At 43.0% G+C, this 26,312-nt stretch overlaps 2 protein-coding genes across 2 annotated transcripts; both read right to left on the bottom strand.

Annotated features, from left to right (window-relative positions):
* Positions 1 to 530: 530 nt before the first annotated feature.
* Positions 531 to 5,963, bottom strand: LOC145356139 (immunoglobulin lambda-1 light chain-like). The gene is made up of 3 exons (XM_080208750.1): positions 5,889 to 5,963; positions 5,401 to 5,748; positions 531 to 1,005 (listed from the first exon to the last, which is right to left on the bottom strand). Exons 1-3 carry the CDS (start codon positions 5,935 to 5,937, stop codon positions 683 to 685), a joined length of 720 nt encoding a protein of 239 aa, XP_080064876.1. The 5' UTR covers positions 5,938 to 5,963; the 3' UTR covers positions 531 to 682.
* A 14,526-nt stretch (positions 5,964 to 20,489) lies between these two features.
* LOC145356138 (immunoglobulin lambda-1 light chain-like) lies at positions 20,490 to 25,858 on the bottom strand. Its single transcript, XM_080208749.1, has 3 exons — positions 25,810 to 25,858; positions 25,323 to 25,670; positions 20,490 to 20,816 (listed from the first exon to the last, which is right to left on the bottom strand). Exons 1-3 carry the CDS (start codon positions 25,856 to 25,858, stop codon positions 20,494 to 20,496), a joined length of 720 nt encoding a protein of 239 aa, XP_080064875.1. The 3' UTR covers positions 20,490 to 20,493.
* Between the last annotated feature and the right edge of the window lie 454 nt (positions 25,859 to 26,312).

Raw genomic sequence — 26,312 nt, 5'->3', positions numbered from 1 at the left:
GTCACTGAGAATGCATTTGGGTGACTTGTTAGTAAAGCGCCTGCTTCAATATAATCATTATAGGCCAATAAAATAATCGGTGAGCCTACTAAAAAAATTGACCGGCAGTACCAGAACTTGCATTGCATATGGTGTATTAAAAACTGGGGCAGTGACAGAGTTTGCCCTGAATTTTTGGAACCGGGAGGTGAAGAACTGTCTGCCCTTTAATGTATTTTTGTAATCTGTACTCGCAGTTCTGCCCTTTCATCACAATACCAGAATGTAACTCAGTCCATTAAAAAAATTGCAATATTACTTCAATTTAATGTCGTCCATCGTCTCCTTGTTGCGCCTGGATGTCACTGACTTTAAATAAAATGTGCATAATATCACAGTGATATAATCTCACTATTTAATTCCTTTTAGAATGTTACCAATAATTGTTTTTAAGGGGAAGAGAGAGAATAACAGAACATTAGTCGCGATAACGGTATAATGATTTTATTACACAGCGGTATCAATGACATTACACTGAACCTCTGATCCATTCAGAGTGAACACAGTTAAATTGAAATTAAGGGAATCAGCCGATCTGCTACAAACTGTGATGAACTGTTTGAAATGTTCCACTATTTGCCGAATTTATTTAGAAATAAAACTTTACTAACGGCAAAATACAAAAACGCTTTAGATGCATGTATCACATACAGCTGGATCTGGAGATGCTTGTTTGAAGCGGGTTTGCTTGAGTCTCGTGTTTAACCACACAGGAGTAAAGCTCGTGTGAGTTCCAGTCTGAGGCTGACAGAGTCAGATAACTGCTCACACTGAACGTGTTATCCGCCTCCTGCTGGATCCGACTGGTCTCAACCCCATTCCCTCTGACGCTGCCATCTACAGTCCATTCAATCTCCGCAGCTCCCGGGTTAAAACCGCTCACCAAACACACCAGGGTCGCCATGTTCTTCGCTGTGAGTTGATCCGATGAAGGCGGAAGGAGAGACACAGTGGGGTTCCGTGGACCTGGAAAGGAGAGACAAATCATTGCACGTCCATTAAGAATCGGCATAAATGACTGAATCGTTGTTTCACCTTCTTCAATTTTTTTAAGAAATCGGTATTATTCTGCAAGAAAGTATATTTAAGTCACGGGTGGATAAGTTTCTGATAGACAAGGGAATGAAGGGTTATGGGGAGAAAGCGGGAAAATGGAGCTGATTCACTTCAGATCAGCCATGATCTTGTTGAATGGCGGGGCAGGCTCGAAGGGCTAGATGGCCTACTCCTGCCCCAATTTTTAATATTCCTATGTTCTTTATATAGATTTTATATAGTGGAGTCTTATGGATGCCAAATGCAAAAAGGCCGGGGCTCTGTTTTCTGGAACATAGACATCCTGAGGTTTTCCTTTTTTCCCTGAACGGACAGGAAGATACAAACAAAATCTGATCTAAAGGAAATATGGAGTTTGAAATATTAAAGAGAAAAATAAGACGGGAGGTATAGTGATCCAGATGTGATCCGAGGCAACGCTGTCCGAGCCACCGTCTCAATCACTGAGAATTTCAGAATAACACTAATGACTCAAAGTTTAGGATCAGTATTGGAGCTTACGCTGCCCGCAACATTTCAGTATTTTGCAACTCAAGAACCTGGATTCTAAACAATGAAATCGGTTGTTTGCTTCTGTCACCATTTACTTTTCTGACGCAAGTCCTATATACTGGACTGATATTTGGGTTTGTGAACATTCTTTGCCACGGCTTCACACCGTGTCCCGCACAGACCAACAGTGACGATGCAGCGTAAATCTTAACAAATAACTCCCTGTCGCAATGGAAATGTTTGGAGACATTTTTTCGTAGCGGAATGTCACAAACGATTTGTTACAGCTAAGAGGAAGAGTTTCTAACAAATATTGTAAAAAATTCTAATATATAACATAACTTAACGACACCCTCAAAAGGCCAGTAAGAAACCAAACATGTCCTCATAATTACTAATCTCTCATACCTACTCGTCAAAGCAATTGGACTGTGAGATCTTACTGTGCTTAGGTAGGGAGCCATGATTCTGAGATTTCAAGAATGATTCTCCTTCACAAGCACTTAATTGTGAGGATGTTCTGAGGTCGTGGTCGGCGCTAAATCAACGCAGGTTTGCATTTTCTTTCCTTTGTCATTATTCGATATTCGCAAAGCTGAAAGGGCGTTGTATCAGAATCTAGTCTCTTTAAGTCACTATTCACCAGTTAAGTTACCATCTATTACAGTCAATGGGGAAACGCTCAGTAACTCCGTGAAGATATTGTGAGGCATCGAAGAAAGGGTTCAGATATGAATACCCATTTCAAACTAAAAGGATAAGGCTAACCTTTTACAATTCGCCCTGACATTCAGGTATTATGTCGGCTACAACAGCAGTGTGGGTTTTGTCGCTGTTGGTGTAAAAATCGATTGCCTTTGGAGCTAGAAATTCGTCTTATATTTAGAAATGTAATTTGGATGTCGAAACTGGGTCGGCAGATGAATGCCGCGAACTCTTATTTCAATGTTGGTATCGTTTTCCTGCGCCCCCGAATGTTTCGCTGGATAATCTCAAATGTTTGCACCGATGATGAAGTGTGAAGATCAACTTCTATTTTAAGGGCAGCGGACTTCAGTGAGTTATTTTTACACCGGCATTTTCACCAGGTCTGATTTCTTAAAGTAACAACTACATTATTCAAGAGCATTTTTTCCCTTTTTGCCTCATGTTGTCCCATTTCCCCGTAACATAGTCCAGAAAACAAATGACTTGAAGAAGAAAATAAAAAGTAAAGGAAAGTAAGATTGAGAAGGCAAGAGACCCTGACCACAATTTTCCAATCGTGCCTGGAGCAGGTTTGGCTGTCGGAGACAGATGAAATTGTGAAAGTGCGAAAGCGGGGTAGCGTAGTTATAGACCAGTGAACCTAACCTCACCAGAGGGAGAACTAATGGAATACATGCGGCATAATCAAATATAGCGATCAGGGCTTTGGTGCCGGAAAATCTTACCCCACAGAGTGAATTGGTATTTTTGAGCAGGCAGCATGAAGCGGTGAATGACGGCAATATTTTGGTATCGTCTACATGGATTTTAGCAAGGGTCTTGTTAATTTCACACATAGGATGAACAGGTTGGATCCGAAATTGGCTCAGAGGCAGGAAACAAAAGGTCTGTGTATCAATGAGTGCCTGTATGATTGTTGTTAGGTGATACAAATTTAGCAATGTGTTTGCAGACAAGAAAGCTGGATAATGCAGGAAGACAACAATGGACTAGTCAGATAAATACAACAGGGCAACTGGAATTAAATGCGGAAAAGTGTGAGGAACTGCACTTCAGGAAGACCAACAAGACAATCGAGTACACGGCATAAATGGGACAATGCCGTAAAATGTAGAGAAACTGAGTAAACTGAAAATGCATGTCCACAGATCCTGAAGGCGGCTCAGCAAGTGGATATGGTAGCAAAGAAGGTATGTGAGGCAGTTACATTTATAAGCCGAGGTATAGATTGTTAGAACTTGGAGGTTATGCTGAACTGCTGGAAAGATGCATAGGAAAAATGTAATTGTACGGAAGCGAGTACAGGGAGTTCTCGAGGGACGTCGGCTGAAATGGAATATTTAGTAAAAAGCAAGTATTGAATTGACCTGCGTTCTCTTCTTTCAACAGACGAGGCTGAAGGGAAATCAAATTGAAGTCATAATATTCTGAGGTGTCTGGGCAGAATGGATCAGAAAACAGTATTGCCAGTGGTGGAGAGTCGTTAAGAACAGGACTTGGATTTGTCGTTAGAAGTAGAAGGTTTAGCGGAGATTGGAAGTGAATAATTTCACCCAGTGGGTTTAGGGGATATAGCACCTACTGCCGGAAAGGCTGTTAGTGGCAAATTAATGGACACTTAAACCCACATAGAACGTGTAATCTAAAGGCTCATGAATAAATGTTGGATTGTTCCTTGTGAATCAGTGCAGACACGATTGGCCAAGTAGATTGTAACAATTTTGCAAAGATACATCATTGTACGATTCTGCGAATATATTATATTGCTTTTCTCCCTCATTGACGCACCAGTTGGTAAATCCCCAACAAGTCACACAGCACATCAGAGTAGAACTGTACCGCCTTTCCTTCACTGTCGCCTGGCCAAAATCTCTTAACTCCCTCCCTAACAGCTCTGCGGTATTACGACGACACATGGACAACATTGGTTTGAGAATGCGGTTCACGGTCACTTTATCCGTGGATGTTAGGCGGGGTGGTGGGGGGTGGTGAAATGAATGTTACCTTTCTGACACATTCTATGAATCAATAATATTGGCAGTAATCTCCATCTTTTGTTCTGTTACTACTAACTGACATTCTGAGAACCAGCAATAATCTGAACGAGTCCACGACAATGCTCAAAAACCTGACCGCCTTATTCCGAGACATTCCAAAACACCTGATTGGATGGGAAGAAAATGAACCGTAATTTCCGAAGAAAGCAAACATTCCGCACATCATTGATGTTTGTTACTGTGTGATCCAGTAACAATCAGGGTCGATTAATTCTGGCGGAATTCCGGCAACAATATGGTTATTTTGCACACCCGGGATTAATGCAAAATATTAGGCTGAGAATCTTGTACTGAACGGTTTTCAGTGAGTTTGGGGACCAGTGGGAGTGAGTCGCACCCAGTCACCACACTATCATGCCGCAGACATAATGCAATCTTGCTTTAAATGGAATGAAACAGCCTGATGTGGACGCTTTGAATGCAATTCTAACCCTTTAAACCAGAATACAGGGGCAGCGTATGAAAGAACCTGAATCACTGTGTCCCTTCATACAATCATGGAATTATAGACCACTCTAGGTGGCCGATTGTAGATTGTACAAACTTCCCCATTTAGCTCATTTGCATGCCTGTTTTTTCACTTTTGAAATGTTTATCGTCTTGCTAATTATAGTTCCGCTCGCAGTGTTCATACAGCTGGGGCACTCCACTCCTAACACTGGCTAAGCGAAGGGAAACATTCCATCTTTCCAGCAATCGCATTCTCAATCATCTCCTCGCACTGCCGGCTGGATCAGATGGTTCAAAGTTCTGCACAGTCCCAGCAGATCAGACCCTAAGCTTCCAGTAAAATGATCCTTACTCGTAATTAAAATGCCCCTTTACCCTATCACATAACAGCACACACTCCAGAAAATCGCCGAAGTTCTGAGCCCAGCTATCACTGCAATATCATTTCCTGCTGAATCAAAGATCCCCCATAACAATATTTTAGGAGCAATCATTTTGATTTGCACTAATTCAGTCCGCCTATCCGACCGTTTCCAAGTACATTTTGTTATTTAGAAAGCGTCACAAATGTTAGAGGAGAGTTCAGTGATTTACTTACTGCCCAGATTCAACTTCGTTCCACTCCCGAAAATGAATCTATATGGACTGCTGAGCTCAGTACCACAGTAATAATCTGCAGCGTCCTCCGATTGAACGTTGGTGATGGTTAAATGCATCTTGTTACTCGATGAGTCCACAGACCCGGCAAATCGATTCGGAATACCCGAAGCCAGACCATTGTACTCGGACCAAACAAGCACAGGGGCGCTGCCGGGTTTCTGCCAGTACCAGCTCACGTAATTGCTGCCAATGCTGCCTCCGGACATGGTGCAAGTGATGGTGACGGTCTTTCCCGGTGAGGACGAAATGGATCCTGGTTGGGTCAGGACAGGATCCGCAATTGTACCTGGTGAAATGCAAAGTATTATCAGTCACACACTGTGAAATGGTGAATATAGCTCACAATTCAGGTTCGTTAAAACACAAGCGCAAAAGCAGATAATGTGAAAAAAATGAGCGTCACTTCAGGCCGACACCCGTACTTACTGTGGAAACAGAGTATCAGTGCGGCGAGAACTCCAATCGATTGTGTCATGGTGAAGGTTTGGGGAGAGGAAGAAGGAAAATAAATCCTGACACGAACGCGCTTCTGAGTCCATTCCAACCTCTCCTTAAAAAGATTCAAACACCGCAAGGCGAATGAATATGAATTAGGTATGCAAATTTCCTGTCACGTGATATTAGGCCGAAGATCTCCATTTCGGTATTGTCTGATATTTGCAGAATGAGCACGTCAGCCATTTTGGAAAAGAAGAAACATAAATCTCCCAAGGCGCATAAAACCATGAAACATGGCTCAATACCCAACATCCCTCCCCCCAGAAAAAAAACAAACGGTGCAGTGAAACGTAAAGCAGATTAAATGGATCGTGGCTTGATGTCCGGAAGCCTGTAGATTACAATAAATAAATGTTGAGGGCAATAAGCAGTTTAATAGGCGTAACATCCTTGGCGAATAAATTAAAGACGAAACGTGTGAGTTGAGATTTCATGTTCACACAGAGAGGTGTAAGGCCTCACTCCTTATTGGCTTTTCGCGGTTGATGGGTAGATAGATAGACAAACACACAGACAGGCAGACAGATAGATAGATAGACAGACAGAGAAATAGATAGATAGATCGACAGATAGATAGATAGATGAATGGATGGATAGATAGACAGACAGATGGACAGATAGATACATAGACAGACAAAGGGATAGAGATAGATCGTCAGAGAGGTAGATAGATAGATAGATAGCCATGCGAAGTGAGTGAATGATAGACAAGTTTCGAAGAACATTTTGTTAACTACCTGGAATGTGAGTAAGTACCAAAACTGCCCACTCAGCGTTATTCAAGTGTTGGAAACCCACGGCATACACAGTGAATTCAGCCTTGGCAAATTGAAATGCTCTAGGAAACAAAGCTTTCGCAAGACTTTCGTTGTTCGATTTGAGGGGTATATTTCCTGGCATAGGAAACAATGAGTTTGAGAATGTCAGTGCATTTGCCGACATCGGAATGAGCTGAAAATAGCAGTTTTTTAAAATCAGATTTCTGATGACCGGTTACCCTCCCCCCACAACACCACCGTCTCCTCCCGCCGCACGACAGTATTGCAGAAGCCATCGTACAATGTTCTACTGCTCCCTCATTTGAAAAATTAAACAAAATCAAGCAAGCCCTTTCAATGCTGACAACGTTAGATTGTCACACGCCTTCACCCCATGTGCCCTTGAACAATTGTGAGAAGTAACATTTTGGTTATGCAGCTGAGGCGCACAGAGGAGAACGAGAAGAAATGAATTAATTCCTTCGCCTGGAGAGCTGCCGATCGCGGTGCAGAGGCAGTTGTGTCAGTATAAAGATTTCGAGAAGGTTGATCGCAGAAAGAGGGCAATCAGCCCATCGCATCCATGTCGGTTCTGTAAAGGAGCGATAGAACTGGACTTTCTGTCTTGATCTTACTCCAGCCTTCCACATATTTTCCACCTTTTTGACAGGGATTGTTAAATCCTCTTCCGCTAGCCCTTGATCCAATTATATCCAGATCATCAAGAGTCGCAACATATTTACCCACCACCAGCCCTCTTCTGTTCCTGTTGCTGTTCACAGGTTATTTCAAATGTTTGCCTTCTGGTGATCAAACTTCCTGACATTTGAAGCAGCTCCGACTTTCTTTATCCAACACCTTTAAGAACATCTTTATCAAATCTACTGTGCTGCTCTAAGGAGAACAACTCCACGTTTCTCATCCTTACATCTAACTGAGGACTTTTATCCTGGAAACATGCTAATACACCTTCCTGCACACTCTCCAAAGCTCTGAAATACTTTGGAAGAATATTGTCAAGAATTGGACTAATACCCTAGCTGGGGTCTAACAAAGATAAAAGGGTTAACATATTTGCTTGCATTTGGACTCGGTTGTTGGAATTTTACTGACCCCCGTGTCGACAGAATGAAGAGTGGGGAAGGAATATTAAAATTTTACCATTAGTGGGAAAATTTCCATGCGGCGGTCAGGTAGAGGGATCAGGAACAGATCATTAAAGTTGTTAGGCTGAAAAAGATCGCAGGGCATTAACTGAAACGATATGTCTCAGATTCACGTCATGCAGTGCAGTCAGTACCCAGAGAGTGAGAGGTTTAAGGCCTTGCCTGTGGGTGGAATGCACAGAGTTGACATCTGCAGAGTGGAGAGAGGAAGGGAGACAGACACTAGTTCACTTTAATACAACAAGACAGGAGCAGCGAGAGAAGAACCACCCTCATGGCCTGTGAGTCGAATCGGAAAATGATTGGCATAGGGCCAGGAATACAGGTTAAAGTTGACTGAAGACGGTATGCAGCTGAAATATCAGATAGAAAGCGGGCCTACTTCATGGAGATGTTGAAGTCCCAACATCTCCAATGATTTAGGCCGAGTGGAAGCAAAAGAGTAAAAGTTTGCGATTAGTGACAGAGTTAAAGATTGGGAGGAATATAAAAACCGACAAGGAATGACAAATAAAATAGCAACAAAGGGGAATTAAGAATATGAGAGAATGTTAGCTGGATATATTAAAACAATGTAAGAATTTCGACATGCTTCTCAAAAGGAAAATGCTCACTAAAATAAGCGTGGTTACTCTGGAGAAGAAAAGTCAAAAATTCGTAATACGAAATGAGGAAATGGCAGAAGAATTGATATATTTTCTCTGCCTTGCTGTAGAATATGGAAATAATGTACCAGAAATACTTGCAGGTGAAGAGGGAGAAGGGAGCGAGGAACATAAAGCAATTACAACCACCAGGTCACTGCTACTGAGAAAGCGGTCAGAACTAAAGGCTGTCAAGTCATTAGGACATGATGGAGCTGGGTAAGATACCCTTCGGGAGAGTGGATGCAGACGCGAAGGGCCGATTGGCCTCCGTCTGCATTGTAGTTATTTTATTACTCCAAGAGATTGGGAAATAGCATATCTAACTCCTCTACTCAAGAAAAGAATGAAACTGAAAACATGTAACTGTAAGCCAATTAGCCTAACATCTGTCAAAAGTTAAATGCTCAAATCTATTATTAGAAGGTTATCGCACGGCACTTGCAATTATGCAGAGCCAACATATATATTTGTATAAATGAAGCCATACTGTACTAATTTCCTAAACTTACTGGAGCAACTTATTAGTAACGTGAATAAAGAGGAAACCGGAGACTTGGATTTCCAAACCGTATTTAATAAGAAACAGTTTCAAAGATACATTATGAAATGCCAAATAGGAGGTCATCATATATGGGATAATATTCATCAGTAATCGAGGACTGGTTGCCTTACAGAAACAGAGAGGTGGGATAACTGAGCCATTTTTTTGTTGAGGGGGAAGTGGGCGGTGTATTGGAGGATTACATCTGGAGCCTCAACTGTTAGCAATTTATAGAAATGACATGAATGATGGGACGGATTGATTGCAAATTTTTCTCCCGACTTTAGTACAGGAGGGAAAGAAAATTGTGAAGTTATCATAATTGGCATAGAAAGGGATTGAGATAGGCTACGTGAGTGGTAAAAAGAAACAAGTGGAGTACAATGTGGTGAAATGCGAATTGGTCCACTTTGACAGGAAGAATGGAAAGCAGCAAATTATTCACACGTAGATGAGAGTGCAAAGGTCTGCAGCACTGCGGGATCTGGGTGCCCTGGAACGTGATTCACAAAGCTTGAGCATGAAGCTGTGAGTGATTAGGAAAGCAAATGCAATGTTGTCACCTATTGCAAGTGGGATGGAATATAAAAGTAGGGAAGATTCGCTACAGATTTGTCTTGCTTTGTCGCGAGCACATCTAAAGTACTTTCCTGTTAGCCCGCGTACCTCAGAATGGATACAACAGCACCAGCAACATTCGGAGAAAGTTTTGCCCATCTGATGAAAGGGATATCATATAGGGAACGGGTGGAGAGTTGTGTCTCGTACCCATTAGAGTCTAGAAGAATTCGAGGTGATCCTGCCGAAACACGTACTATCCTGAGGGAAGTTGAGATGGTGGATGCTGAGGAAGTGCCTCCCCTCCAAGGAGACTAGAAGGAGGGGACATGAACTAAAATAGGAGGTTCTCCAGTTGAGATGGAGATAAAGAGAATTTCATTTTCCGTGAGAGCCATTAGCCTGTGGAACCCTCTTTACCAGGAATATCCCATTGTGAATGGTAGTGGATAATTAAACAACTCACTGGAGGAGAAGACATCACAAATGTGCCCATCCTCAATGAACAGTGAAAAAGATAAGGCTAAAGCCTTCGCAGCAATCTTTTGTCACATGTGCGAAGTGAATGATCCATCTTGGTCTTCTAAAGAAATGGTCAACATTGCGGATGTCAAGCTTCAGCCCATTCAATTCGCTCCAAGTGATACCAAGAAATGTCCAAACGCGTTGGAAATTGCAAAGGCTTTGGGCCCTAACAATATTCTGTCCACAGTCCTGAAGACTTGTGCTCCAGACCATGCGGCCCCTCCAGTCAATTTGTTTCAGTACATCTACAACATTGGCATCTACCCATCATTGCAGACAATTGCCCAGTTATGTCCTCTATGCAAAAAGAATGGCAACTTCGATCATATTCATCAGCCATCAGGCCCCTCCAGATCATCAGCAAGTTGATGGAAGGGGTCATTAACAGCGCAAACAAACGGCAGGAACTTAGTAGGAACCTACTCACTGACACATAGTTTGGATTCCGTTAGTCACTCAGCGGCTGACTTCATTACATCCTTGAGTCAAACATGGACAAGAGTAATTGAATGTCAGATGTGAAGTGACTGCCTTTGACGTCAAGGCAGCCCGGGTGGAATTAAGGAGCTCGAGGAATAATGGAGTCAATTAGATTCAGAGGGAAAATTCTACGCTAGCTGCAGTCATACCTGGCACAGAGGAAGGGTTTTGCTGTGGTTGGAGTTCAATCCTCTAATTTGCACACTTTTCAAGATGGAATCCTGGGAGTTTCTCAAGATGGTATCCTAGGCCCAACTATCTTCAGCTGCTCTATCAGTAACGTTCCTTGCATCATAATGTCAGCAATGGGGATGATCACACGCCGTACAATACCATCCCGCATCCTCAGAGACTGAAAGCCGTCAATGTCCAAATGCAGCAAGCCCAGGGCAACATCCAAGCTTGGGTTGGCAAGTGGCAAGTATCCTTCGTGACAAAGTAGTGCCAAGAAATGACCACCTCCAACAACTAATCATTATCCCTTGACATTCAACGGTAATGCCGTCACTATCGACTTCCTAAGGCCGACCATTGACCAGAAACTGAACAGGTCTTGACATTTAAATATGGTGGCTACAAGAGCAGGTCAGAATTCACGAAACCTGTGGCATGAATCTCACTTCCTTACTCGCCAAAACTGTCCACCGTTTGCGAAGCACAAGTCAGGATTGTGATGGAATATTTGCACGAGCCAGGAGAGTGCAGCTTCTATAACTTTCTAGTAGCTCACACTATCCACGAGAAATCTTGACTGGCACCTGTTCGACAAACTGCCCCGTCACGATGAACAGTGGGAGGAGTGGGCACCATCGGCGCGATGCACCGCAAAAACCCATCCAATATCCATGGGTAACACCTTACAAAATCACACCTCTACCGCCCAGAAGAACAAAGGCAGCAGACACATGGGAACACCACCACCTTAGCGCTCTCCTCCAACTCATTCGCAATCTGACCTGGGGATATATTGCTTACTTAGACCACAGGGACTGCGCTGATTCAACAAAGCAGTTCAGCACCATCATCTCCAGGGGAATTAGCGGTGAGGAATAAATGCTGGTCGAACCAGCGATGCCCACATCCCATTAAAAAATGCAGAATTCGATAGATTTCTGACTGAAAAGGGACCCAAAGACCATATGGGTGGATCGAATGTGGGGTCGAGCCCACGGTCTCATGAGTCATGATCTTCGGCCTGATCTTCGTTCCAATTCATATGATCGTATGATTCGTATTTGTGCCCTTTTTGGCTATTTTTATCCTACCAAATTTCTGAATCTTTGGATCCATTAATGTGGCGCTGTCAGCATTATCTTTAGTGAATGACGCAGGAAAGGAAGTGATAGTAACACATTTAGTGACACTGGTTTCTTACTGTTTCTAATCATTCGGATTATCTGATATTATGGGCATTCACCATTCAAAAGGGGAACTCATGAAACATCCAAATTAATTGACAATACCTAATGAGAATATTCTGAAAACGACTTTCATGTCCAAATCCCTATTTTCCAAGAGTCCACGTATTTTGCCAGGAATTGATATTTTGTATACACTTCATGGAATAACACGGTCCTTGGTATACCAAGTACAATATTGCCATCTGCTGGTTCAGCAGCAACACGCGCACAGGTTCATTGAAATTCGGTTTCGACTTCTTTCATCTATTGTGCATAGTCCAGTAGAAAACAGGGAGAATGAAATGATAATTATAACACAAAATTCAGGATAAATTCGGGAGATCTGGCAGCAATTTTGAAGAAAGAAAACACCATTCCTGCATAAGGGTTATTCTCACTGCTGTGTTGGGTGAAGCAGTGTTCAGTCTCTAGTAAATTAAGCGTAAATCCGATCCGTACTTTTATGATGCATTTCAAACGCTTCGAAGACAGGTGCAGGCGCAGTCTCAAACAAGAGAGCAGGAACCAACACCTAAAGCATGCCGGAAAGTGTAGGCCGGCGACTAATTGCCGGATTAGTTCTGCAGAGTCCTGGAACAAGCAATGATTCTAAATCCCATCATGGTATCTGGCAATAAATCTTAACAAAACCAGTTATAATAATGTTAATCATGAAACTACTGAATTGCTGGAAAAAAAACATTCGCTTAATTAACATCATTCCCGGCAGGAAATCTGGCATCCTTACTGAGTACATTTGCGACTCCACGTTTTCCATCGCCAAAAAGAAACTGAACTCTGAAGACACGCACCAACCAAGTTAAGAACAGCTTCTTCCCTGCTGCCCTCAGATTTTTGAATGGACCTATCTCGCATTAAGTTGATGTTTCTCTTCACCCTAGCTATGACTGTTACACTACATTCTGCACTCTCTCCTTTCCTTCTCTATGAACGGTATGCTTTGTCGGTAAAGCATGTAAGAAAGAATACTTATCACTGTGTACTATTATATAAAACAGTAATAAATCAAATCAAATCAAAAAACATTTGTTTATTAGGGAAACGTGCACAATACATGACCAGCCATATTGGTGACACGTTGTTAGCAGCTCTATTGATAATGAATCTCCATTCCAGACTGGTTTACGTGTTACAGAAAAAGCCCATTCACCTGAAATCGTTCCAAAAATAAATGCGAAGTAAGGCCAAAGCGGCATTGGCCCAAGTTTTGTTTTCATTTACGGAGGTATTTACAGATGAGAATTAGAGGCCAGGAGTGAAGGAGTTTGGGGGAAGAAGAGGCGACTATCAGAGCGTATGTAAAACGGAGCAGACAGCTAGAACATAACGGGTACCACACCGAAAATATACCATTATTTATATAAATTGTAAAGAGTTGAGGCCACAGCACCGATCACTGTAGCACACCACTCCCGACATCTTGCGAATCACAAAATTGTCTCTTTTGTCTACTCTCTGTTTCCTATTCGCTCGCAAATTTTCTGTCCATGCTCCCACACGATAAATTCTTATTTTCCGCAATGCCCTTTGCAGTGACATCTGATCAAATGCTCACTGTAAAGTACAGTACATCCACTTGCTCCCCTTTATCCACAGCTTGTTACTTCTTCAAATCATTCCAGTAAATTGATTGAACATGACTTCCCTTTGACAAAACTGTGTTGGTTCTATCTGATTATCGTGATTTTACTTATGTGCCCTGCTATCAAATCTTAATAACCGCTGCTAACATTTTCCTTATATGTCACACGTTCAGCTAACTGGTGTTGTTCTTCGAAAATATATTGTTTCCTGCTATAGGTCGTTTTTGCCTATTGCATTAAGGTACTGCGGTCGCTCTTCCCAATCTAACGAACACTTCCCAGAATCTGGGGAATTTTGGAACATTACAACCAGCCTATCAATTGTCTCATTTGTCACTTCTTATAAGACCTTCGGTGAAAGCCATCAGGATGTGAGGAGTTAGCAACCGACATCTTGAACAACGTTCTTAATGTCATTCTAATATCCTGCTCTACAGCTACTTCTACGGTACAACTTGTATCCTCTACAATGAAGACTAAAGCAAAATGCGTGTTCGCTTTATCTGCAATCTTTTTGTTCGCCACAAGTTCCCCAGACTCAATTTCCATCGAACTGTCGCCCACTCGTTGAACGTTTTTTTATCGTTTAACTTTACAATTTGAAATTGATGTATTAGTGTCACGAGTAGTCGCACATTAACACCGCAATAAAATTATTGTCAAATCCCCCAGTTGCTACACTCCGGCACCTGTTTGGGTACACTGAGGGAGAATTAGCAATGCTAAACACTGTGCCACAGTGCCAAAGTAACTAAAACCCCCCAGAGTATTCGGGAAAGCATTCAACTGGTCTGGAAGCATCTGTGCAGACAGAAACAGAGTGAAAATTGCGTCTCCAAAGGTGCCAGATGAAAATATATGCAATGAGTTTTGTTGATCTGAATTTCTCTGAAAGAGCACAGGAAACCGATCCAATTCTAACTTCAGGATGAAGATCGGATAGATTAATGAAACCGATGTCTGCATGAAATGCTGATCGAGGTCTGGAGTGCGGTTCCATGGATAGATCTTTCAAAGAGCACACTGGGTCAGTAGTAATTTTGTGTTCTATTCTTCTGTGAAATGTTTGGGAACTGAGCTCAATATAATGTTCCGAAGTTAGTTTTCAATTGTGTTTGCCTTTGGAGGGAACCAGCTGTTTATCCATTCTGTGTACACATCTTTTTCTTTAAAGTTACAAAGCCAGTTTTTGTGATCAGGAATGCGAAAGTTTAAATGATGACGGAAAAGATTCGGAAGTCTCTTCTAAATGTCAATAGAAATTACATGTGAAGCGAGGAACAATTGAAAGATTTTGGCGAGAGAATGCCTTGGATTAACTGGCCATCGTCACTTCTCTTTGTTCTATCCTAAACAATTGTCCACTGATCCTGACTCTAATCTGGATTTCACAGCCAGGGCAAACATCGGGCTGGAGCCACCAGTTGCAAGGGCAGGGTCTCTGGGAGAGTCGGTTTGTCTGCTCCGCCAACTCACTTCCCCGCTCATTCTGTGTGCTCCGCAGTCATTGGATATATGGTGGCCGCAGAGATCAGTCATAGGCAAGACATGCACACCCTTCTGCGGAGGAGTTACCACCTCAGAGGACTGACGGCCAACCGTTAGTGCGGCAACACTGTAGGTTCCAGCGGTGGCGACAGTTCGGATTACAACTGGTCTCGAAAGATGAAACCTGATGTCGGCCAAATAACAGAGGTTCTTGGGGCTTTGGTGCAGCCGATTTGCAAATCCCACTGAGGGGAGTGGCGGAGTTCCCCTTGCCGGGCACCAACACTAACCTCCGGCTGTTAGATTATTGTCTTGACATAGTCCGGTCCCAGCCAGGGGACTAATTGTAGTGCGGACAGGATGAAACACTTGACTGATTCTAAATAAGTCACTTAAGGGCCTCAATAGGTCAAAGGTGCCCTCGCCACGCAACGAATGCATTCTTCCCAATAGTTTGGAGGAGATTTCTCATCATCACAGAAGAATCGTTCAGTGAAGCGGTGGTGAGATAGAGCTTCGTGCTTTCAGAGTGCATAAAAAGCCTGATGTGCTTTCAGATGATGCCTACACGAGGGAGCATGTGGATGGGAAGAAGAATGGGGCCAGGGACATATTGTTGAGTTGGTGGCATGGGAGCAGGAAGAGAAGCCATTGCAGACAAATCTGTGGATATTATCTGATAAATAATAATGGAACCAGATCATGTGAATAGGCCCAAGGAACTGATTAGCAATGGAGAACTGTTGGACCGTGTGTTGAATCGTGTCAAGGACCAACGCCAATCCAAAAAGTATGAGCAGTAGGGCGGCACAGTGGTTAGCACTGCTGCCTCACAGCGCCATGAACCTGGTTTCGCTTTCGGGCTTGGGTCACAGTCTGTGCACAGTCTGCACGTTCTTCCAGTGTCTGTGTGGGTGCTCCGTTGCCACCCACAGTCCGAAAGATGGGCTGATTAGGTGCTTTGGCGATGCTAAATTCTCTCTCATTGTACCCGTCCAGGTGCCGGGGTGTGGCAACTCGGAAATTTTCACAGTAACTTCATTACAGTAATTGCAGTTTGGATTTCAACCGATAGCTGCAAGTCTACTTGTGACAATAAGAAAGAAACTGCGAAAAAAAACTTCAAAACTTAAAAATAACAGTAACAGTTTGCTATCGTTACAGTTGAATAGAATGTAACTTTGATAAGGGACATATCAGTATTGTGGCAGAAGCAGAAACGCGATTGTGGGGATTCAATGCTGGAATTGTTGGAATAATATTATGGATTTGCGGTCGGTAATATCTTCAAGTAGTTTAGAGAGGAAATGTTAACTGAACATCGGTAGCAGCTTACAAGGAAAGAGGAACAAGGCTGGTTTCAAGGAGAAGTTTGATTGTAATCGGTGTGAAAGTAAGAACAGTATCTGAGGAGAGATAGCAGTTCGTGACATCAACGAAAGTGGGGGCAAAAAAAAACAAAGTTCGATGGTCAGTTATTTAGTGGAAATATGGTCAACATGGGTCTAATGGAGAAAATGAGTTGTGACCGAAATGAGGGGATATATGAGAAAAACATCCGAGTCAACTATGATGCATGCGAAGCAGTGTTTCTTCATTTCACTCCGAAATAACTTCCCTCTAAGAAAAGTGTATGCTCTATTTTTTTCTGGATTATATCATTGGAGCAAAGAACAAAGGAAATTGCAGCATAGGAACGGTCCTTCGGCCCTCCAAGCCTGCACCGAACATGCTAATGGACTTAACTAAAACCCCCTACCCTTCCAGGGAACATATCCCTCTAATCCCGATCTTTCCATGTGTTTGGCAAGATGCTCCTTAAAAGCCACTATCGTATCTTCTTCCACTAACTCCCGGAACAACGAGTTCCAGGCACCCATCACCCTCTGCGTGAAAATTCTGCCTCCTACATTTCCTTTAAACCTTGCCCGTCGAATCTTTAACATGTGTCCTCTAGTAATTGATTCTTCCAACCTGGGAAAAGGCATCTAATTATCCGCGCTGTCCATGTCTCTCATACTCTTCTATCAGGTCACCCCTCAACCTCCGTCTTTCCAGTGAGAACAAACCACGTTACTCCAAGCTCTCCGCGTAGCCGATGCCCTCCAGACCAGGCAACATCCTGGGAACTTTTTTGTACCCTCTCCAAAGCCTCCATGTCCTTCGACCAGTGTGGCGACCAGAATTGAGCACTATATTTCAAGTGTGGCCGAACGAAGGTTCTATTAATCCGCAACGTGACTTGCCCCTTTTTAAACCCAATGCGGGTTAGGTTGATTGGCCATGCTTAAAATTGCCTCTTAGTGTCCTGGGATGGGTAGGTTAGAGGGACTAGTGGGTAAAATATGTAGGGATATATGGGTCGGGCCTGGATGGGATTGCGGTTGGTGCAGACTCGATGGGCGGAATGGCCTCTTTCTGCGCTGTAGAGTTTCTATGACGTGATAAATGATCCTCAGGAATCTATATTGTTGTACTCAGCCAATCAGAGAACAAAACCTTGTACTTTCTCTCTCCTGCCCACAGCAAATTCCCGACCTATACATTCAAAGAAATTATTTATTCGTTCTGTCGCTGCGTCTCTTTTATGTCTCACTGTTTCAGACTAACTCACACTTGGAAACCTTTCTCTGTGTAACCTTAACACATCTTTTCCTAACATTAAAGCCGCCTATTACACCTCCGCATCCTCTCCTCAGCGAAATCAGCCCAACATCTTCATTTCCCTGATAGGTACATAGTCCCAATTCTAGTTAAAATCTGGCAAATAGTTTCTCCACTTTCTCATATCCTACAAGATCATTTTTGAAGCATGTAGACCATAGATGAGTACAATTCTATAAAAGTCTAATAAATCCCCGAATGTTTTGTTTTGTTCTTCTGTAAGTGAACCAGCACCTTTTTTTTGCACTTTTTACCAACTGCGCAACTTCTTGCTACTTTTAACAATTTATGTCTTGCAAGCCCAAATCTAACTAAGAAATAAAACAACGATGTATCAAAGGGGTGTCCTATCGACTTTGTTATTCGTATGAAGATGAATGATTTAAAAAAAGCAGACTTGGTCCTGAACTGGTTTGAGTCACTGAAAATGCATTTGGGTGACTTGTTATTAAAGCGCCTACTTCAGTATAATCATTATAGGCCAATTAAAATAATCGGTGAGCTTACTAAAAAATGACTGGCACTACCAGAACTTGCATTGCATCTGGTGTATTAAGAAATAAGGTAGTGACAGAATTTGCCCTGAATTTTTGGAACCGGGAGGTTAAGAAGTGTCTACCCTTTAATGTATTTTTGTAATCTGTACTCGCAGTTCTGCCCTTTCATCACAATACCAGAATGTAACTCAGTCCATTTAAAAAATTGCAATATTACTTCAATTTAATGTCATCCATCGTCTCCTTGTTGCGCCTGGATGTCACTGATTTCAGTAAGGCGTTTGACAAGGTCCCTCATGGTAGGCTGATAGAAAAGGTGAAGGCTCATGGGATACAAGGCCAGGTATGTAGATGGGTGGAGAACTGGCTTGGGAGGAGGAGACAGCGAGTAGTAGTGGAAGGCTCCTTTTCCAATTGGAGGTCTGTCACCAGTGGTGTGCCGCAGGGCTCGGTACTAGGACCTCTTCTATTTGTGGTATATATTAATGACTTGGAAGAGGGGGTAGGTGGTGTGAGCAGCAAATTTGCTGATGACACTAAGATGGTTGGATTGGCAGGTGCTGAGGAGCAGTGCCTGGCAATGCAACAGGACATAGACAGGCTGGTAGATTGGGCAGATAGATGGCAAATGGAATTTAATCCGGAGAAATGCGAGGTGATGCACTTTGGCCGGAATAATGTGGAGGGGAGTTATACGATAAAAGGTAGAACTATCCGGAGTATAGATACGCAGAGAGACCTGGGGGTGCAAGTGCACAAGTCCCTGAAGGTGTCGGTGCAGGTGCAGAATGTGATGAGGAAAGCGTATGGTACGTTAGCCTTCATAGGAAGAGGTATGGAATATAAGAGTAGGAGTCTGATGTTGCAGTTGTATAGAACGTTGGTTAGGCCTCACTTGGAGTACTGCGTCCAGTTCTGGTCGCCGTACTACCGGAAGGATGTAGAGATCCTGGAGAGAGTGCAGAGGAGATTTACCAGGATGCTGCCTGGTATGGAAGGGCTGTCTTACGAGGAAAGATTGAATGAACTTGGGCTGTTTTCCCTTGAGAGACGTCGGCTGAGGGGGGATCTAATAGAGGTTTATAAGATTATGAAGGGGATAGATAGAGTAAATGGTGGTAAGCTTTTTCCGCTATTAGAAATGGATAGAACGAGGGGTCACGGGCTTAGGGTGAGGGGGGCTAGGTATAAGACAAATATTAGAGGGCAGTTTTTCACGCAAAGGGTAGTGGGGGTGTGGAATGCACTGCCGAGTAAGGTGGTGGAAGCAGGCACGCTAGGGTTGTTTAAGAGTCACTTAGACAGCCACATGAGCGGGCTACATATAGGGGGATATAGTAGGCCTTACTAAACATTGTAGGCTTGGGAATACGTTTTGCCTCAGGATGTTACAGTCTTTGCCTGTTTAATAATGAATTTTTTTGTCTCCACAGGCATTTAAGTCCAGCAAGGGGCATGCATGCGGCAGGTTGTAGTGGGCTGCTCTTGGACGTTGCTTCGGGAGTTGCCTATTGCTTCATGTCGTTAGTGTGCTTAAACTGGACCATCTCGAGGGCAACATGACACCTCAGAGACTATCTCTGTTGCTGTGCGGACACATGGATTTGGGCCTGTTTCTGTGGGAGTTTGCACGTTCTCCCCGTGGTTGCGTGGGTTTCCTCCGGGTGCTCCGGTTTCTTCCCACATCCCCAAAGACGTGCTTTTAGGCTGATTGATTGGGTACTAAATTGTCCCTAAATTGGACCTCCCTGATCCTCTCACATTAGGCGTAGACTAAAATCACGAATAGGACACTGAGACAGTGGGACGGCGGCGCGGGCTCGTTGGGCCGAAGGGCCTGTTTCCCGTGCTGTGTTGTTCTTTGTTGTTGACTTTAAATAAAATGTGCAGAATACCACAATGATATAATCTCACTATTTAATTCCCTTTAGAATGTTGCCATTAATTGTTTTTCAGGGGAAGAGAGAGAATAACAGAACATTAGTCGCGATAACGGGATAATGATTTTATTACACAGCGGTGTCAATGACATTACACTGAAGCTTTGATCCATTCAGAGTGAACACAGTTAAATTGAAATTAAGGGAATCAGCCGATCTGCTACAAACTGTGATGAACTGTTTGAAATGGTCCACGATTTGCCGAATTTATTTAGACATGTAGCTTTACTAACGGCAAAATACAAAAACGTTTTCGATGCATGGATCACATACAGCTGGATCTGGAGATGCTTGTTTGAAGCGGGTTTGCTTGAGTCTCGTGTTTAACCACACAGGAGTAAAGCTCGTGTGAGTTCCAGTCTGAGGCTGACAGAGTCAGATAACTGCTCACACTGAACGTGTTGTCCGCCTCCTGCTGGATCCGACTGGTCTCAACCCCATTCCCTCTGACGCTGCCATCGACAGTCCATTCAATCTCCGCAGCTCCCGGGTTAAAACCGCTCACCAAACACACCAGGGTCGCCATGTTCTTCGCTGTGAGTTGACCTGATGAAGGCGGAAGGAGAAAAACGGTGGGGCTCCGTGGACCTGGAAAGTAGAGAGAAATGATTGCACATCCATGAAGAATCGGCATAAATGTCTCAATCGTTGTTTAGCCTTCTTCAATTTTTTTTTTAAAAATCGGTATTATTCTACAAGAACGTATATTTAAGTCACGGGTAGATAGGTTTCTGATCGTCAAGGGAATTCAGGGTTATGGAGAGAAAGCGGGAAAGTGGAACTGATCCACTTCAGATCAGCCATGATCTTGTTGAATGGCGGGGCAGGCTCGAAGGGCTAGATGGCCTAATCCTGCTCCTATTTCTTATGTTCCTATGATCTTATGTATAGATTTTATACAATGGAGTCTTATTGATGCAACATGCAAAAAAGCTGGGCCTTTGTTTTCTGGATCATATACAACCTGAGAAGGTTTTCCTTTTTTCCCTGAACGGACAGGAGCATACAAATAAAATCTGATCTAAAGGAAATAGTGGAGTCTGAAATATTAAAGAGAAAAATAAGACGGGAGGTATAGTGATCCAGATGTCATCTGACGCAACGCTGTCCGAGCCACCGTCTCAACCACTGAGAATTTCAGAATAACGCTAATCACTCAGAATTTGGGGTCAATATTGGAACTTACGCTGACCGCAACATTTCTGTATTTTGCAACTCCAAAACCTGGATTCTAAACAATGAAACCAATTGTTTGCTTCTGGCACCGTTTACTTCTCTGACGCAAGTCCTACATACTGGACTGTTATTTGGATTTGTGTACATTCTTTGCCACGGCTCCGCACCGTGTCCCGCCCAGACCAACAGTGACGATGTAGCGGAAATCTTAACAAATATCTCCCTGTCGCAATGGAAATGTTTGGAGGCATTTTTTTCCGAGTGGATTGTCACAAACGATTTGTTGCAGCTAAGAGGAAGAGTTTCTAATAAATATTGTAAACAATTCTAACATAGAACAACATAACTTAAAGGCACCCTCAAAAGGCCAGTAATAAACCAAACATGTCCTCATAAGTATTTGTCTCTTACATCTACTCGCCAAAGCAATTGGACTGTGAGATCTTACTGTGCTTAGATAGGGAGCCATGATTCTGACATTTGAAGAATGATTCGACTTCACAAACACTTAATCGTGAGAATGTTGTGAAGTCGTGGTCGGCGCTAATTCAACGCAGGTTTGCATTTTCTTTCCTTTGTCATTAGTCGATATTCGCAAAGCTGAAAGGGCGTTGTATCAGAATCTCGTCTCTTGAAGTGACCATTCACCAATTAAGTTACCATCTATCACAGTCAACGAGGAAACGCTCAGTAAATACGTTAAGATATTGTAAGGCATCGAAGAAGGGGTTCAGATATGAATATTCATTTCAAACTAAAAGGATAAGTACAGTTCGCCCTGAAATTGAGGTATTATGTCGGCTACAACAACAGTATGGGTTTTGTCGCTGTTGGTGTAAAAGTCGATTGTCTTTGGAGCTAGAAATTCGTCTTATATTTAGAAATGTAATTTGGATGTTGAAACTGAGTCGGCAGACAAATGCCGCCAGCCCTTATTTCAATGTTGATATCCTTTTCCTGCGCCCCCGAAAGTTTCGCTGGATTACCTCAAAAGTTTGCACCGATGAGCAAGTGTGAAGATCAACTTCTATTTCAAGGACAGCGGGCTTCAGTGAATTATTTTTACACCGGCATTTTCACCAGATCTGATTTCTTAAAGTAATAACTATAACATTCAAGAGCATTTTTTCCCTTTTGCCTCATGCTGGTCCATTTCACCGCAACATAGTCCAGTAAACAAATGACTCGAAGAAGAAAAGAATAAAAAAAAGGAAAGGAAGATTGAGAAGGGAAGAGACCATGATCACAGTTTTCCAATCGTGCCCGGAGCAGGCTTGACTCTCGGAAACAGGAAGACAGATGAAATTGTCAAAGGGCGAAAGGGTGGTAGCATAATTATAGACCAGAGAACCTAACCTCACTGAAGGGAGAACGAATGGAATAAACATGGCATAATCAAATACAGCGATCACGGCTTTGCTGGCGGAAAATCTTAACCCACAGCGTGAATTGGTATTTCTGAGCAGGCAGCATGAAGCGGTGAATGACGGCAACATTTTTGGTATAGTCTACATGGATTTTAGCAAGGTCCTTGTTAAGTTCACACATAGGATGAACAGGTTGGATCCGAAATTGGCTCAAAGGCAGGAAACAAAGGGTCTGTATATCAATGAGTGCCTGTATGATTGTTGTTAGGTGACACAAATTTAACAATGTGTTTGCGAACAAAAAAGCTGGATAATGCAGGAAGACAACATTGGACTAGTCAGATAAATTCAACAGCGGCAACTGGAATTAAATGCGGAAAAGTGCGAGGAACTGCACTTCAGGAAGACCAACAAGACAAGAGAGTACATTGTATAAATGGGAAAATGCCGAGAAATGTAGAGAAATTAGGGAACAGAAAATGCATGTCCACAGATCCTGAAGGCGGCTGAACAAGTGGACATACTAGCAAAGAAGGCATAAGCGGAGGTAGAGATTGTTAGAGCTTGGAGGTTATGCTGAAACTGCTGGAAAGATGCAGAGGAAAAATGTTATTGTACGAGTGCGAGTACAGGGAGATCTAGAGGGATGTCGGCTGGAATGGAATATTTAGTTATAAGTAAGTATTGAATTGTCCTTTACTTTAGAACAGACGAGGCTGAAAGGAAATCTAGTTGAAGGCATAATATTCTGAGGTGTCTGGGCAGAATGGATCGGGAAACAGTATTGTCAATGGTTGAGGGGTCGATAAGAACAGGACTTGGATTTGTCGTTAGAAGTGGAAGCTTTAGCGGAGATTGGAAGGGAATAGTTTCACCCAGAGGGTTTAGGGGATGTGGAACCTACTGCTGGAAAACCTGTTTGTGGCAAATTAATGAACACTTAAACTAACATACAATGTGTAATTTAAAGGCTAATGAATAAATTTAGATAGTTCCTTGTGAACCAGTGCAGACAGAATTGGCCAAGTAGATAGTAACAATGATGCAAAGATATACCATTCTATGATTCTGCGAATATATTCTATTGCTTTTCTCCCTCATTGACGCACAGGAGCGACAGCGTCGGTATCTATAAGGTAGACTGCCGTAACTCCGACAACAGCTTCCAAACCAGCCATGTCTTCCACTGGACCAACACAAGGGCACCAGATGCACGACAACAACATCAGTTGGTAAATCACCAACGAGCCGCACAGCATACCAAAGTAGAACTGTACCGCCTTTCCTTCACTGTTGCCTGGCCAAAATCTCTTAACTCCCTCCCTAACAGGTCTGCGGTGTACCTATGACACTTGGATGACATTTGTTTGAGAATGCGGCTCACCACCACTTTATCCATGGATATTAGGCGGGGTGGGGGGGGGGGGTCGGTTTGGTGCAATGAATGTTACCTTTCTGATCACATCCCATCAGTCAAATAATATTGGCAGTAATCTCCATCTTTTGTTCTATTACTACTAACTGACATGCACAGAACCAACAACAATCTGAACGAGTCCACAGCAATACTCAAAAACCTGACCACCTTATTCCGGGACATTCCAAAACAACAGATTGAATGCGAAGAAAATGAACCATAATTTCCGAAGAAAGCAAATATTCCACGCATCATTGATATTTGTTGCGATGTGATCCAGTTCCAATCAGGGTCGATTATTACTGGCGGAATTCCGGCAACAGTATGGTTATTTTGGTCACCCGGGATTAATGCAAAACATTAGGCTGAGAATTTTGTACTGAACGGTTTTCAGTGAGTTTGGGGACCAGGGTGAGTCGCACCCAGTCACCCACAGTATCATTCCGCAGACATAATGCAATCTTGCTTTAAATGGAATGAAACAGCCTGATGTAAACGCTTTGAATGCAATTCTAACCCTTCAAACCAGACTACAGGGGCAGCGTATGAAAGAACCTGAACCATTGTGTCCCTTCATACAATCATGGAATTATAGACCACAATCGGTGGCCGATTGTAGCTTGTACAAAATTCCCCATTTAGCTCATTTGCATGCCTGTTTTTTCACTTTTGAAATGTTTATCGTCTTCCTAATTATACTTCCGCTCGCAGTGTTCATAAAGCTAGGGAACTCCACTTCTAACACTGGCTAAGCGAAGGGAAACATTCCATCTTTCTAGCAATCGCATTCTCAATCATGTCCTCGCACTGCCGGCTCGATCAGATGGTTCAAAATTCTGCACAGTCCCAGCAGATCAGACCGTGAGCTTGCAGTGAAATGAGCTTCACTCGTAATTAAAATGCCCCTTTACCCTATCACATAACAGCACACACTCCAGAAAATCGCCGAAGTTCTGAGCCCAGCTATCACTGCAATATCATTTCCTGCTGAATCAAAGATCCCCCATAACAATATTTTAGGACCAATCATTGTGATTTGCATGAATTCAGTCCACCTATCCGACCGTTTCCAAGTACATTTTGTTATTTAGAAAACGTCACAAATGTTAGAGGAGAGTTAAGTGATTTACTTACTGCCCAGATTCAACTTCGTTCCGCTCCCGAAAATGATTCTAACTGCACTGCTGAGCCGAGCACCACAGTAATAATCTGCAGCGTCCTCCGATTGCACGTTGGTGATGGTTAAATGCGTCTTCGTTCTTGATGAGTCCACAGACCCGGCGAATCGATTCGGAATACCCGAAGCCAGACCTTTGTACTCGGACCAAACAAGCACAGGGGCGCTGTCGGGTTTCTGCCAGTACCAGCCCGCGTAGTTGCTGGTAATGGTGTCTCCGGACATGGTGCAAGTGATGGTGACGGTCTTTCCCGGTGAGGACGAAATGGATCCTGGTTGGGTCAGGACAGGATCCGCAATTGTACCTGGTGAAATGCAAAGTATTGTCAGTCGCACACTGTGAAATGTTGAATATAGCTCACAATTCAGGTTCGTTAAAACAGAAGCGCAAAAGCAGATAATGTGCAAAAATGAGCGTTACTTCAGGCCGACGCCCGTACTTACTGTGGAAACAGAGTATCAGTGCGGCGAGAACTCCAATCGATTGTGTCATGGTGAAGGTTTGGGGACAGGAAAATAAATCCTGACACGAACGCGCTTCTGAGTCCATTCCAACCTCTCCTTAAAAAGATTCAAACACCGCAAGGCGAATGAATATGAAATACGTATGCAAATTTCCTGTCACGTGATACTGAAACGAAGATCTCCATTTCGGTATTGTCTGATATTTGCAGAATGAACACGTCAGCCATTTTGGAAAATAAGAAATATAAATCTCCCAATCTACAGAACAGCATGTAAGATGCCTCAATACCCACCCCAAAAAAACAAACGGTGCGGTGAAACATAAAACAGATTAAATGAATCGTGTCTTGATCTCTGGAACCTGCAGATTACAATAAATAAATGTTGGGGACAGTAAGCTGTTTAATAGACGTAACGTCCTTGGCGAATAAATTAGAGACGAAAAGTGTGAGTTGAGATGTCATGTGCGCACAGAGAGGCCT

This window comes from Carcharhinus amblyrhynchos, chromosome 20 (genome assembly GCF_965287045.1).
Source record: "Carcharhinus amblyrhynchos chromosome 20, sCarAmb.v2.hapA, whole genome shotgun sequence".
NCBI classification, from domain to species: domain Eukaryota; kingdom Metazoa; phylum Chordata; class Chondrichthyes; order Carcharhiniformes; family Carcharhinidae; genus Carcharhinus; species Carcharhinus amblyrhynchos.
This window is presented reverse-complemented; position numbering and strand designations above follow the sequence as displayed.